Below are 15,240 nucleotides of genomic sequence, written 5' to 3' on the forward strand. Positions count from 1 at the left end.
GAAGTATCCATAGGTCTAATATTATCTTCTCGAAAATTTTTATCGAACGTTATTTGTATGAGCCAGTTATTTAGGTGAACACTTTAAATAGAATTTAAAATACATTAAGACACGAGAATGTGAGTTTGATAAAATCAATTGGATTTATTTATTTATTTTATTTTTATAAATTTTTTGGGAGATTACTTTAATGCTAAGTTTGATTGCACCCAAATTTCATGGAAAATGGAAATCAAATTCCATTTTTCCAATTTTTTGTTGTTTGATTGGCAAAATTTTTTCTACAATTCGAATTCCACCTTTTATGCCATCTAAGTTAAATTCCATGTTTTCCTTGAATTCCAATTCTCCTGTAATTTTTTTTTCAATTTTTTTATTTCATTTTTTGCGTTGATAATGGAAACAAATTTCAAGAATTATTTTAAAAAAATATTTTCGTTTAAATGACAATTTTCATGTAAAATAAAGCCAAACGAACACCAAAAGATAGATGATTTTCTTGAAATTTTTATTTTTTTGTGTGTGTTGTCAATGAAAACAAATTCATCCCCAATACCAGTAAAATCTATCCCTTTAATTGACAATTTTAATGTAAAACAAAGTCAAACGGAGATCAAAAAAATTTTTTATTTCAACATTTTCCACATGAAAAATTATCCCAATCAAATACAATAATTTACAATTATCAGGAAAATAATTTTTAGGCAATTCAATTTCCTGAAATTCGTTTTCAATTCAATTCCATCTTTACAATCAAACGGACTCTAAATTCAATTTTTTGTACGTATAATGTAAGACATGAGTATGTGAGTTTATTAAAATCAATTGGACTTTTTTTTTAAAAAATTTTTTTTTGGGAGATTACTTTAAGTTTGATTTTTGTATGTTATTTCTTCATTATCTTTTTGTTGGAAATTTTTTTCACAAGCGACATTGCAGACTGACATCATTTTAATACTGATGCAATAGAGTTGATCAAAGTCGAAGTCCTGTCATATTTTCGAAAATAACATCCGAATAAAAGGTATTTGCATATAGATATTTAACCATGAGTAAAAAATATTTAAAACCCCACTTAAAATTACAAAATATATATTTTTGGGCAAGTATTACTAAATAATTATTATGGGGGTTAATTGACAACTACCCTACTTTTCTTTTAAAAATTGAAAGTACTTCCGTTTTTCAAATTTTTATTTTTTTACTTCATCATGTATTTTACCTTAATTTACATGTTGTGTTATTGTTTAACATGCTTGTTCTATGCACATTTTTTGATTTATAGGATAATATATGCATTACTTGTGTTACTTATAATTTTATTTGTAGAGTAAAATAAATTACTTCGTTATATATAGAGTAATAAGTGCGCTCAATATTGGGTTAAAACCCCAAATGGTCACTGAACTTTGCTTGAAGTCCCCCAGGAGGTCACAGAACTTCAAAACGTCCCTAAGTAGTCATTGAACTTTGCTCGAAATCTCCCAAGAGGTCATCAAACTTCAAAACGTTCTTAAATAATCACTGAACTTTGCAAAAAGTTCCTAGGGGATCACTGAAATTTGCAAATTGGGACCCCATTCATCTTTGCAAAGTTCAGTAATTTTCAAATTTCAGTGATCCTCTAAAAACTTTTTGTAAAGTTTAGTGACCATTTAGGGACGTTTAGAAGTTCAGTGACCTCTTAGGGGACTTTGAGCTAAGTTCAGTGACTACTTAGAGACAGTTTGAAGTTTGGTGACCTCCTTGGGAATTTTGGGCGAAGTTCAGTGACCATTTGGGGTTTTTTCTCTATATTCAGCATACTCAAAAGTCTAACACTATCTCGTCCAACACTAGGGGAGGTGATAGTAGTGGCGAGTTACAGTAGCAATGATCCAGATCTAGGTTCGACGGTAGTCTTTATAGTTGCGAGTGCGGGTAGCGATGTTGATCTGAATGTGCCAATGTTGGTGGTGGACCTAGTGGTGGGTTGTGTTCCCATGCACATGGACGTGGGAATTAGGCTTACAGCTTATATAGGATAGAAAAGTAAGTGACTTTTGAAAAATATTGATTAGATAAGAATTAAAAAAATTAAATAATTAAAATATGCGTGATAAAGTTTTTTATAAAAAAATTTAGTAGATTTTAATAAAATTTGATGAAATATGAGGTTGCAAAATTAATAAAATTTGTGAATTTCTTCAAATATGATTAACATTGATTTGATTTCGATTGAAAAAATCTTAACAAAGTTTTACAACACAAAAACTTATTGGGTAGTTAGCAATCCATGCAATACACTTCTGGCTTTATTCTGGCCCACATTGTTTGGTCATCAATTGAGATGCTCCATGGCTCATAGAATGCCTTCTGTTCGGCCCAATAAAGATGAGCCCAATTGAGGTCTGATCCCTTTTACTGGGCTATTTAAAGGCTGCAATTATAATTTCCTTCCAAGTTTTTGTTTATTGTTGCCATATTTTTCTATCAAGTTTTCCTTGTGTAGTGTTTTTAATATATTGACGAGACCATTCACGTATGTAACAACATATTAACAATTCAGAGTATGGTAACATCAAATTTTTATTTGTAATTTTTTTCCGTCTTTTCGTGAACAATCCAACATACCAAACATGTCATTAATGATACATAAAACTAAACATAACGGGACAAAACAACTACCGCACTTTGTGAGATGTCTCTTTTTCTTGAATCTCATCTAATCTTTGTGTTTGACATGCTAAACTTTCCGTTAATTCGGAAAACAGAAAATAATTATGCCGAAAAGCAGCAAATCCTCATAAGACCCATCAAAAACCATAGATAAATAAGAACCAAAGATGTAAATTAAGGTTCAAACTTATGAAGACAAGATATATAACCAATACTAGCAGGTTAAGGTTAAAAACAGTCCTCTTCAGCTACCCTTGTAACATCAAACAGAAATGAGAACGCTGAGAAGTACACAACACCCTTGCAGCAAATTTATAAGTTGTTTAGTAGCAGGTTAATAATAGCCATGGTTATCTTGAAACACTGTGTAGTTGCCCCTCCTAGCTCTTGCTTCTCTATCAGACTGCACACAATTAAAATCACATGAGTATGTTGAGAATTATAAACCCTGATTCTATCCCACCAAGAACGATTTAAATAAAGAAAATAAACAATCAAGAAAAATGTAACATTTATAGAGGTTCGCCTCAAAACTACGTTATCTCCTGCCGTTGCAGTAATTTACTATGGTGAAAAAAGGTTTGCAAGAGAAAATATCCATCCTATCTCCTCTAACCTCTCTCTGTCTATTTGATGATAATATATAAAAACTAAGGACTGCTCCCTATAAGATAAATTAGAACAAAACCGAATTTTACAAGAACTCATATTCCTTCATAGAATTTTATAAAAATGCAAATTCCTAAACAGTTCTTAACTAAAATCTTTAACAAAGTATTCATTGAATTCCAATCAATTTGCTCTAGATACAGAATGTTCGGCTTACCCTGGCTATAAGCCTTTCAAATGCCTCAGGTCCATTCTCTTCAATATACTTTTCTGCAGCAGTTAAAATATCATCTTGCTTACTGAATAAGTCCTTTTTTCTAGGGATATACCACATTCTAACTTGTGGGTTTCTGTAGAAAGGCCTTATGAAATGCTCATAAACATATGCAGCTCCATTGAAATAAGGCAGCACCAACCAGGACACACCAATCAACTTAGCATAAGACCATATGGGAAACCTGATTCAACCAATACACAAGTTCTTGTAACCGAAAAATAACTCGACTGCACGAATCATGTATGAAAAGAACTTTACCATTCAAGAACTTTGGAAAATGTAAGCTCGAAGAGGGTGATCAAAGAGTAAAGAACCCAATATGTTAGCCACTGCTGATCATCTGCTCGAGATTTCGTTTCTATAGCCTTGATGGAACAATATCTGTACAACCAAAACTCAAACTAAAACAATATCTGTACAACCTAATATAAACTATTTTAGCATATCTGGTCTGTAAAGACAACTAAAACGTGATGTCAATAAACCTGATCTATTGGAAGATTCAAAGCAACTATTCTGTCTGTGAAGACCAATTTAGGAAATCAAATTTCTGAGAGTAATTGAGTTTTCTAATTTTTTTCTTTTTTGAATTTAAGAATATAATGACAGGTGAAAATGAAGTAAAAGATGTTACTTACAGAGGATATACAAGAGAAACCACAGGCCTGATAAATGAAAAAAAGAATTCGTGTTAGAACTAAAACACAAACTCAAATGATCTCAAATTTATTGAAAAAAGTAAATAGAAAACAGTGCAAGAAATCCTATAAGTACATTGCAAGAACATCTATATTTTTTGCCACAACAGTAAACACATTATCTCCTGAGCCCATCTGAAACTTCCCTTGTTAATTACTTCTAATTTAAACTTGAATATGATTTACTGAACTTTGCTAGAATTTGGGACTGGTAGTGACTAGTTTTTTGAGTGAAATGGTAATGGGAAAGATCACGAAAGAGAAAAAAAAATTAAAAAATGTAATGATTAATGCGTGTTTTAGGCCAGAAAAACAGTGTCAAAAAGCTAATTGAAAGTACATAAAAAGTCATTTGCAAGGAACCGTGGGAGCCAAATTTCTAAAGAATCTTATGCTGCACCAAGAAAGAGGCACCGAAATTTGACAAAGATTGATGCTTTTGTTGACCTAAAAGAAATTAGTTTTTGTTTGATTTTAGTTATTTGAAAACCACTCTTCTCGTACACTCATTTTTCAACTGTAGATTCTAGAAAGATCATTTTTTATGTTTTTTCATAATTTTTTTTTTAACTTTTAACCGTACATTTACAAAAAATACATAGTCCCTGTTTGAGCCATATTTTTAAAGAAGAGAGTAGAAATTTTTGGACCGTTTTTTTCAAATGTAGGTTCCATACTAGACACATTTAGTCAAAAATGGTGGCTAAAAAGTGCTTCTAACGATCCCTTTTTTTCATTCTTAGGAGTTAAAAATGCCCTCCAAACAGGTACATAATTTTCAAAGGATCACTTCTCAAGAAATCTTTATCAACAAGTGCTAAAAATAAATGTGCAAAATGCGTGATATAGTTTTAGATCAATTTTAAATGTCAGCATATCTGAAGCAAGCAAATGTGGCCAAAGTATTTGAATTTGAGACTGGACTTTCTCATTATCAATTGTTTCTTTGCTTGTCCTGATTCATTGTTTAAGCAAATCAGCAACAGCACTCTCAGTTGCTAGTATTTGTGTATATGTAATTAATGTAGATGATTGATAGATAGAGTATGTTACAAATTTAAAAAAATTATATATTATTTGTTTAAACTGCAAGTGTACGATATCGTGCATGATATAAATTGGATTGAAGTCCAAGTATGGTTCCTCAAAAAGTAATTATTGACATTCAATTTTTATCTTAAATGTAACTTCAAATTCAACTAATGTGGTAATCAAACAGTTGTTCAAAGATCAAAATTAAAACTAAACATATACTAAATATACTAACTTCATATAACGCATGAGACTTCTTGAAAGAATTTATGAGATTATGTAGTTAGGAATTTCTAATTCACCTAGGTCAATTAATATTCTTAACAATCGAATTAACCAAGTTTAATTATTTCTCTTTCGAGTCAAACTATTATCTCTATTTAAATTCCAACACATATAAATACATTATTTTACAAGAATTCAATCAAAATTGCATATCATATGAAAGAATCTCTCGATTTCTTATCATACCTATGTCACTTATTGCATGAGTTCGACAAATAAATCACCTCTCAGTGTTAATTTCATCCCTAAATTCATCAATTGATGATCAGATTACCGAATTTAAATTAGTGTACAATATGTAATTAGCACAAACAAAATTGGCGTGCAATTTTTGAATTAAATTAACATCAATAGCCTAAACGATATGTTTCATCCTAACAAATAAATAAATAGCCACTCATAATTGAGGAATTCAAAAAATAAAAGATAGAGATCCAAACTATTAATTTTCATCGCCACACGAATCCCTGTTGTGCTGGGCTTTATGTGTGCAATGAAGGGTTGTTTGAATATATAGAACAAACAAGAACAAAGTTTAATCCACTGAAGCGTGATTAAACACACCACTATATGAAGGAAACTTTATAGTAAACCACAAATAAACAGGAAATAATAAGAAATGAAGAAGAAGAAGAATTGAAAGTGAGAAACGATCCGAGACAAGTGTAATAAGTGATTACACTTTCTCTTTAAGAAAAAATTGCACAGTAACAATGTTAACGATTTATGACACTTGTCTCTCAAGATATAACGGATTCGACTTGTGATAAAAGCACTTCAAGCCACAACAAACTCGAACGGAATTTTATCCTCTCTACAACGAAATGATGTGAAATGAATTTTGGAGAGTTTTTGCAAGAGATTCAATGTAATGCTCAATGGAAAAGTGATATGGAATGACTTATGGACGTCAAAGGGTCCTATTTATAGAGGATGAGGGGTTGTGGATGATGTGTTGCGTGCCACACCTTGTAACCTTATGAATAGAAGCATCACTTACTATCACTAGCTTGTCGTTGACCTCTTCGCTCGAGCGAGAGTATCAAAGCATTTACAGAAAATTTTTGGTACTTGTCGCTCGAGTGACAGCCTTGTCATTCAAGCGATATGCGAGCGATGGAGTTAGGCAAAAATTCAGGCCAATATTCCTCTATTTTTCTTCCAAATTTGGACAATAATTTCTCATTCATTGGGAATTGATTTTGAGATTTTAAATATACTATGACGACCCACTCGACGAGTAGAACAAGTGAACTATTGGATCAAGTCCAAATATTTGACCTAAATTGACATGAAAGTCATTTTTCCACAATTTTGGTTTTAACACTTAACCAATTTTCTCAAATTTTAAACTAAATTCCAACAATCCCAACAATGTTTCTTTAGCTTGTTCCTTGATTATTGTAGATCTCTCGAAATATTGATGATATCCTCCTTCAAATCTCAAATTCTAGCCACAAATGTTGCGAATATGTGGGTGTAATTATGCATTTGCTATCAAGAGTGCATCTCTCCATGAAAAGAATGAATAGAAACTATCTATAGTCATCAAACTAGGTTAAAAATCATGTCCATAATATTAAAATCAATGTTTGAGTCGAATTAGAAAACCAAATTTTTGGGTCCTGAAATAGCCAAGTGATCGGATAGGCTTCCATGTGTGGCTCCTAGAAATTGAAATTTGCTATTGTGCGATCGCTTCAGAATAGACCCTTGAGATATCAAAGGTAAATATCTTTCCATTCCCTTATAGTTTGATCCTCCAATTCGATTTTTTGCTCAACCCAAACCAAGTCCTCCTATATTTCATTTTAAGTGCTTCAACTTTCAAACTCGTTACATTTGTCCCCAAAATCCAATATTTGCCCAATTTCGATCCTTTTTTAGTCCAAATTCATTCATTTTCATCATTTCGTTTGTCCAATGTCAAGTTTTTCCCAAAATTATAATAAAATGTACAAAGTTAAGTATCTACACAATAAAAGAACTCACATATACCTTACATTAATGGCTTGAATAAGTGCAAAAATACATTTTTCAAACACTGTTAAATTTGGACTTTTGTTCGACCTCGAATAAGCAAAATAAAAACTCAACATAAATACTAAATACATATACTCAACTAGACATATTCAATATTTTCTCATAGAGAATATTTAAATCTCAAAATTCAAACAAGTTAATGAAGCACAAAAATGAAAAGTTATTTTACCAACTCTATTTATCGTATATTCAACCTTTAAATGTGCATGTTTTAATCATTCCTGATTTCATTGATGATACTTGAATCAAGTTATGCATTTCAACTCCTAAAGTATGCTCTCCCAATCAATACCGAATCTCAAATATTTCAATATGTTATCTCATTTGTCTTATTGCCCTCTTGATTTTTCAGTTTCTTTTTTCCAAAGGTAAACTAAACAAGTGAGATTGAGCTTCTTCTCATTACAAACTCAACCACCGTCCAAATCATTACTAGATGTTCAAGACTTAGTTGGACAAATACCATATTTATAGTGGTTTTGTCACTGTCTCAATGTACTTTGATGTTTTTCTTTCCATTTTTTTTTTCATTTTCTTTGCTTATTCTATTTTTAGGGTCCTTTTAGTTTTCGAATGCAGTTTTCACTCTACACTGAAGGAAACTTCATCAGAAGATTATCCCCTAAACAATGATAATGAGTAGAGTTTGGTTACTCAAAACTAGTTTCACACAATACTTTAGGTAACATTTCCTACGTACTATGACTAATGCAATGTCTTTCAATTTTTAAGATCAATGAGAAGAGCCGAATATAATCAAGTGAAGTTGATATTGCATTTGGACAAATCTAGTCACCCCAGAGTTATTCTAAACAGGATTTTCAGCAAGGTTCTAACTTAGGTTATTAGTGCAATAAAGATACACTATGAACTTAAAAGAATCTAAGGTATCTAATTTACACAAGAAACTTCAAAGTTAATAATAAGTTCAATAAAAAATGAAGCCGTACTCAATCGATCAAAGTTCAAGTACAAAATAATGGAATTCATGCAATACTTGAAAATTCAAGTTTTAACATGAACCAACTCAAATTTTGATCCAACATAGACACAATACCAGAATCGAATATGAATCCTATTACTTGAGTTAAGTTCACATACATGGTCCTCAATGTAGCATTACACTAACAAAAATATAGAAATTAAAATACGAGAGAAAAATTAAGAACTCGATGAAGCATTCTTAGTCTCGAAAAGTATGGTTGCAATCGAAAAGCATTCTTAGTCTCACGATTGCAAGGTTATTCAAATTTCTTTTTTCAAAGAGCTTGGGAAACGATCCTAAATGTATGATGCTACCATTCGTTCTATATATAATAAATACTTAAAAATTAAAAAGTTAAAAGTTAGAAAAATTGTGTGTATCCCATTGAGCCCACTGTTTATTCTCAAGTTTGACTTGGATCAATTATTGATCATGGTGGATCGAATCTAGCTATGGAAACTTTGAGCTCTTAGCAATTCTCAACCTTCTACCCTTTCTTTGTTCTCCATATTTTTAAATCGTTGTCTCATTTTTTAGAGGACGAACAATTTCACCGTTTTTCCTTTTGTACGGACATCTCCCTTGATCAAGTGGATCGTCTTTGTCATCCTTATAGCAATCCTCAAGTTTGGGTGGTTGTTTGCATGTTGTGCACATGTTGAATATTTTCTGCTCATCCTCCATCCTTAAGATTAGTTGCCTTTCTTAATATTGATTAGTGTTTGACCAATTGCTGAGAATGACCGACCTAAGATCACTAGAATATCTTGGTCTTCTTTAATGTTACATACAATGAAATCATACAAGTATAATTTTCCAACATTGATGAGCACATCCTAAACCTTGATGGTACTATTGGCAAGCTACATGTGTGTCGCTATTACTTTGACTTCTCCTAATTCTAGCTTCCTATATACATACAATAGCATTATATTAATACTTGTACCTATCACACAACGCATTAAATGAACAAGATTTTTCAATCGAATAATGAAATTTAAAACTCTTTGAATCTTTTAGTTTAGAAGATAGTTCGTCTTGCATTAATGCACTACTCTCCTTATTAATGTTACAGTTTCAAATTTCAAAAGCTTTTTTTTTTTTTTTTTTGGAGTAACATTTCCTTTAAAAAATTGGCATAGCTAGAAATTTTTAGCATCGCATTGATGAACAGAATGTTAATATGAAACGTTTTGAGCACATCAAGGAACTTTTCAGAAAGTTTGTCAAGCTTGTTCTTGTACAGTCCCTGGTAGGAACGAGATAAGAAGCACATACTCCCTAGTAAGAACGGCTGCCTTAGTTTGTGGAATGTCTAAACTCTCTTTCAAATTCTCGAAAGCTACTTTTTAAAATTCTTACACTTTTTCCTCATTAATAGTTATATGACATTTTGAGTATTGTCTATTGACTGTGCCTTCTTGATAATTATACATAGCTCCATGCTATAAATGCAAGAATTATTTCCTCATCTAATCACTTTCAAAGTCTTTGGTGAAATGGAATCGAAGGTACACATTCTCACATTTTTACGACTATCTTTGGTTCTAGATTGTTAACTTAATCATCCTCTATAAATGTTTATGGCCAATACCTGCTCTGGGTTAGCTCCATGTTATTTGGTAGAGCACGTTGTGGTCTTTCAAAAATAACTCAAGTTAGTAGGCCTATTTTAGTCTCATGACCCTTGATGGCTTCCAAATGACTCTAAAGAGTTGCTTCAATCTTTGACATGAATTGATTTATATTCTTCATTTATTGTTTAGTTTTGTAAATAAATATACCCAATATGTCCTCTATTAAAACTTTCTTGCCATATTGTTGAAAACTAGGGGGTGCTTGATGAGCATTATTCTGCTTGTTATCCTAGGAAAAGTTAGGATTATTACACTACCCTAAGTTATATGTATTAAATGTGGGTTATTTTTATTGCACAAAGAGGTAATGGAGTAGAAAGTAGAGTAGAAATAATAAGATGAAAATTAAAATGAAGGCATAACCACGTTATCATTGTTCTCAAGCGATATTTGTTCCCTCTTAGATTGATTTGGTGGTTAAGCTAATATCAGCAAATGGTTTGCAGAATTAATAAATCATTAAAAAGAATTAATCACTCAAGTACTAAGTGAAAATTCTCCAAAACTTGAGAATACAAAATCAAGGTATGAATATGAAGAAAATGGATTTCAATGCTTTTGGAATGAGGAAATAATTTCAAGCATTGCTCAATATTTTTCAATATCATTTCATTGATTACTAATCACCTATTTATAGCCATCATCTAAGACTACACGAAGTGATGCCAAAACACTTGAAAAGCCACCAAACATTTGAACAAAAATGGCCCCTAACGGCTATATCGTTGTTCTATGCGACCACATAGAGCAAACTCATGCGGTTGCATAGAACAATCAACAGCAGGCCTTAAAGGCCTTGCAAATGCCTATGCGACCGCAACCTATTCTAGCCTCCAAATTGATTTTTGCATTCCTCATACATCTTGTTGATTTTGAAAAGCATACAACAATTCCCCACTTGTTCAAAATTCAATAAGATCTCATATTCAAGATATACAATACTCATACGTAAGGATTGGATATCTTTCAATTTGAATCTAACCATAGATAATTCAAACAAAATAAAGTCAAAACCAAAGGTAGCAATGAAGCATTGAACCAATTATTCTACATGACAATTCCAGTAAGAACACACACATATATCATGCATATTCAAGTTCCTCAATCTCATTTAGTGCTAATATGGCATTGCACTTATCTTTTTCAACAAATTTTTAAGAGAGAAACTCTAACTCTTTATTAAGGTGGCACCACCTTGAAGTTCATCTCGGTGAAATTCTTCTAATATCTTTGTTTCTTTTAGAAATACTTGTAGTTAGTACAGAATTTCATTAAAAGCTTGAAGCTCAATCCTCATTTCAGTAATAACCAATATTATTTAATTAGAATGGGGTTATCGTGGATTTATATGCTGAAACTATCCATCTATCAAATGACTTATTATTATCCTTTGAACCCGTAAATTATTTGTTTAGTAATTAGGGTTGCTGTGATTGGTATACCTTTTATTTCAAGAGTTTCAACCCCATCCTACTCAAAGTTGAAGTTACAAAATCTCTATTTAGAGACTTAGTCAAATGATTAACTAAATTCTCAATTGACTTAACATAATTCAGAGAAATTATTCAATTTTTGATTAATTTCCTTATGTAGTTATGTCTAAGACTCATATATCTAAACTTTCTATTGTATACTTCATTGTATGCTCTTGTTAACATGGCTTGATTATTACACATAATAGGTATTGGAGATGCGTTATTCGATCCTAAAGGTATCTCATACATTAGATCCTCAAGCCACTCAACTTCCTTCCTAGTTTCTGATAAGGTTACAAATTTGGATTCTATAGTCGAGTGTGTTATACATGTTTATTTCTTTAATTTCCAATAAACAGCTTTTTCTCCAAGTGTAAACACTCAACTCGAAGTAGATTTACTTTTCTTCCACACTAGATATCCAACTAGCATCTGTAAATCCTCTAATATAGCCAGAAATCTAGTATATTGTAGACCTAAGTTCTTGGTTTGCTTTAAGTATTCAAAAACTCTTCCAATGACCTTCTAATGTTCATTGCTTAGATTACTAGTAAACCTACTAAGTTTACTAATTGCAAATGCTATGTCTAGTCTTGTGCATTGAAATGCATACATTAGACTCTCTACAACACTTGCATATTCCAATTGAGTAACTATCATTCCATCATTCTTCATAAGTTTTGAACTTGGATCAATGGAGGTGCTATATTCTTTTATGTTCAAATGTTTGAACTTATTTATCATATTCTCAATATAATGTGATTGACTTAAATTATACCCCCACTAGTTTTAGTGATTTTGATACCCAAAATGTATCCACTTGTTAAAGATTCTTCATCATGAATGTCAAAGATAGAAATCTCTCCGTTTCTTCTATTCCATTCATGTGATTATTTATAATCAGCATGTCATCAACATACAAACAAATAAATATCATATATTCATCACATTATATGGAATACAAACATTTATCTACACTATTATATTTAAAACTAAATGATATGATAGCTAAGTCAAAATTTTCATGTTGCTTCTTATGTACTTGCTTCAAACCGTATAATGACTTCACCAATTTGCACACCTTGTGATCATTTCGGACAGTGCAAACCCTTCGGGTTGTTCTATATAAACCTACTCATCAAGATCTCCATTTAAGAATACCATTTTGACATCTATTTGATGAACATGCAAGTTATATGTTGTAACCAATGTGAACAATATCTTAATTGGCATTATTCTAGCTACCGATGCATAAGTATCAAAATAGTCAATTCATTACTTTTGTCAATAACCTTTAGCTACTAGTTTAATTTTAAAGGTATTAAGAGAATTATCAACATTATAATTTTTTCTGAACACCCATTTATATCTAATAGGTTTGGATGCAAGTGGTAAATCGACAAATTCCCATGTATTATTTGGCATAATTGAATCCATCAAATCTTCAATTGCTTCCTTCCAAAAGATGCTATCACTAGAGACCATAACCTCTCTATAGGTCTTAGGATCGGTTTTCACTTGTAGAACAAAAAGAATTGTTCTTACAATATTCTTCTAAAGAGAAGTAAGTTGAGAGTGAATTTCATCAATTCCTAAATACGTCTCAATTCGAGTTCTTTTGCTTCTTCGAGATTCACTAGAGTCATTAACATCTTTAGAAAATGTTTCATCTCGTGTTCCATTAGAGCTTGGAATTTCCTTTTTAATTTCCCTTAATTTATTATTCTAAAATAGTGAATTCTTAAAGAACTCTACATCACTGAATTCAATAATCACATTGGTCTCAAAATTTAATAATCTATATGATTTGCTATTACTAGCATATCCAAAAAATGCATATTTAATGCCTCTTGGACTTAGCTTTGTCATATTCAGATTTGTGTTCTTACAATACACAAGATATTCCAGTACTTTGAAGTATTCAATGTTTGATTTTCTTCCTTTTCACAATTCATAAGGTGAAACCTTTGTAAATTTAGAAAGAATCATTTTTAGTATTCTACATGCACTCAGTAATGCTTTACCACACAAATTAAATATAATATGGCATTTATCATTTTGACCAAAGTTCTATTTTTTCTTTCAGCTAAACAATTTTGTTCGAATGTCCTAGGTGTTGAACATTGATGGATAGTACATTGTTCACAAAACAAATTAAAATCACTAGAAAAATATTCACCTTCTCTATCACTTCTTAGTATTTTTATTTTCTTAGGTGATTTTCAACTTCATTTTTATATACCTTAAACATGACAAAAAAATGCCTCGTGTTTATATTTCATCAAATAAACATATGTATATCTAGCGTAGTCATCTATAAAGGCAATAAAATACCTATTTTCATATCTAATCAACATGCCATTTATTTCACATATATCCATAGGAATTAATTCTAGGATACTAGAAGTTCTATTTACACTTTGATATGGTTTTCTAGTCATTTTAGATTCAACACATGTTTTGCATTTAAAATACATCATTTTCATTGTATAAAATTAAATCAGATTTTGACATTCTTTTCACAGTGCTTTTACTTATATGACTTAATCTAACATGCCACAAAATAAATAAATCAATAATAAAAGCAAACTCAACTTTATTATCGATAATCTTGTCAACAGTGTATAATTTGACCATTCTTTAACAAGAATAGCATTTTTCCAATAAATTTCTAGTTTAGGGATAATAGAAGTTTACCAGACTCATAAATACATTTAATGTCCGATTTTCTTAAGAGATTACTGCTAATCAAATTTTTATTGAAGTTGGGAACATGTAGTACATTGGTCAAGGTAACAATCTTGCCCAAAGTAAAGATGATCCGTACATTTTCTTTCCCAACCACCTTAGATACCCATTTGAATCTCTTGATCTCCATGAACTTCATAATATTTTTTGAATAATGATTTGTCATATGACACACGTATGGTTGCACATGTATCATACCACCAACAGAGACCCTTTCTTTGATAGCGTTGATCTCGCTTAGAGTGGCGACAATGTCGTCTTCTTTGATGGAGTTTACTTTTCCCTTAGAGTTGTTTCCTTTTTGGTGTCGACATTCCTTTGCATAATATCCAGGTTTTTCACATACTAAACAATTATCCTTGATTTTCTTCTTGAACTTGTTAAAGTTCTTTGAAGACTTTCTTTTATTGGATTTGTTAGAAGGTTCAGTCTTTTCCATGACATTGGTCTTTGAAGTACTTTCTAAAAAAACTCATTCTTATCTCTTGCCCTAGACTCTTCCTCGATGTGAAGATATTTCTGCAACTGTTCCAAGGAGTAATCTTCGAAATTATGCATAATCTTCTTTCGACATCCCTTCCAAGTCCTTAGAGTTTTGTAATAATTGCTCCTACTTGGAAAATTTTTGGGATTTCAATTTTTATCAACTTCAATTTGTTGACAAGAACTTACAACTCATGAATTTGGGGAAGAATGGGAATATTTTCAAGAAATTTAAAGTCAAAATACATAGAAATTAAAAAAAATTTAGTATCTTCTTCTCCGGCTTTGTATTTACTTTCCAAAGCATTCC

The 15,240-nt window shown here is 31.2% G+C and overlaps 1 protein-coding gene across 1 annotated transcript; it reads right to left on the reverse strand.

The window, feature by feature from the left end:
• Positions 1-2,788: 2,788 nt before the first annotated feature.
• LOC111396207 (HVA22-like protein a) lies at positions 2,789-4,580 on the reverse strand. The gene is made up of 5 exons (XM_023022560.1): positions 4,319-4,580; positions 4,183-4,209; positions 3,803-3,925; positions 3,485-3,725; positions 2,789-3,061 (listed from the first exon to the last, which is right to left on the reverse strand). The coding sequence occupies exons 1-5, from the start codon at positions 4,375-4,377 to the stop codon at positions 2,993-2,995; spliced, it is 519 nt and encodes a 172-aa protein (XP_022878328.1). The 5' UTR covers positions 4,378-4,580; the 3' UTR covers positions 2,789-2,992.
• Positions 4,581-15,240: the final 10,660 nt, after the last annotated feature.

Source organism: Olea europaea, chromosome 6 (genome assembly GCF_002742605.1).
Source record: "Olea europaea var. sylvestris chromosome 6, O_europaea_v1, whole genome shotgun sequence".
NCBI classification, from domain to species: Eukaryota; Viridiplantae; Streptophyta; class Magnoliopsida; order Lamiales; family Oleaceae; genus Olea; species Olea europaea.

What these genes read in the sequence shown, in the direction of transcription:
- LOC111396207 (XM_023022560.1), bottom strand. Translation starts at nt 4,377, where the DNA reads ATGGGCTCAGGAGATAATGTGTTTACTGTTGTGGCAAAAAATATAGAT. An exon ending in GTTTCTCTTGTATATCCTCT is followed by an intron (nt 3,926 to 4,182) that starts GTAAGTAACATC and finishes TTGGTTGTACAG; the next exon opens with ATATTGTTCCATCAAGGCTA. An exon ending in TTTTCCAAAGTTCTTGAATG is followed by an intron (nt 3,726 to 3,802) that starts GTAAAGTTCTTT and finishes TGGTTGAATCAG; the next exon opens with GTTTCCCATATGGTCTTATG.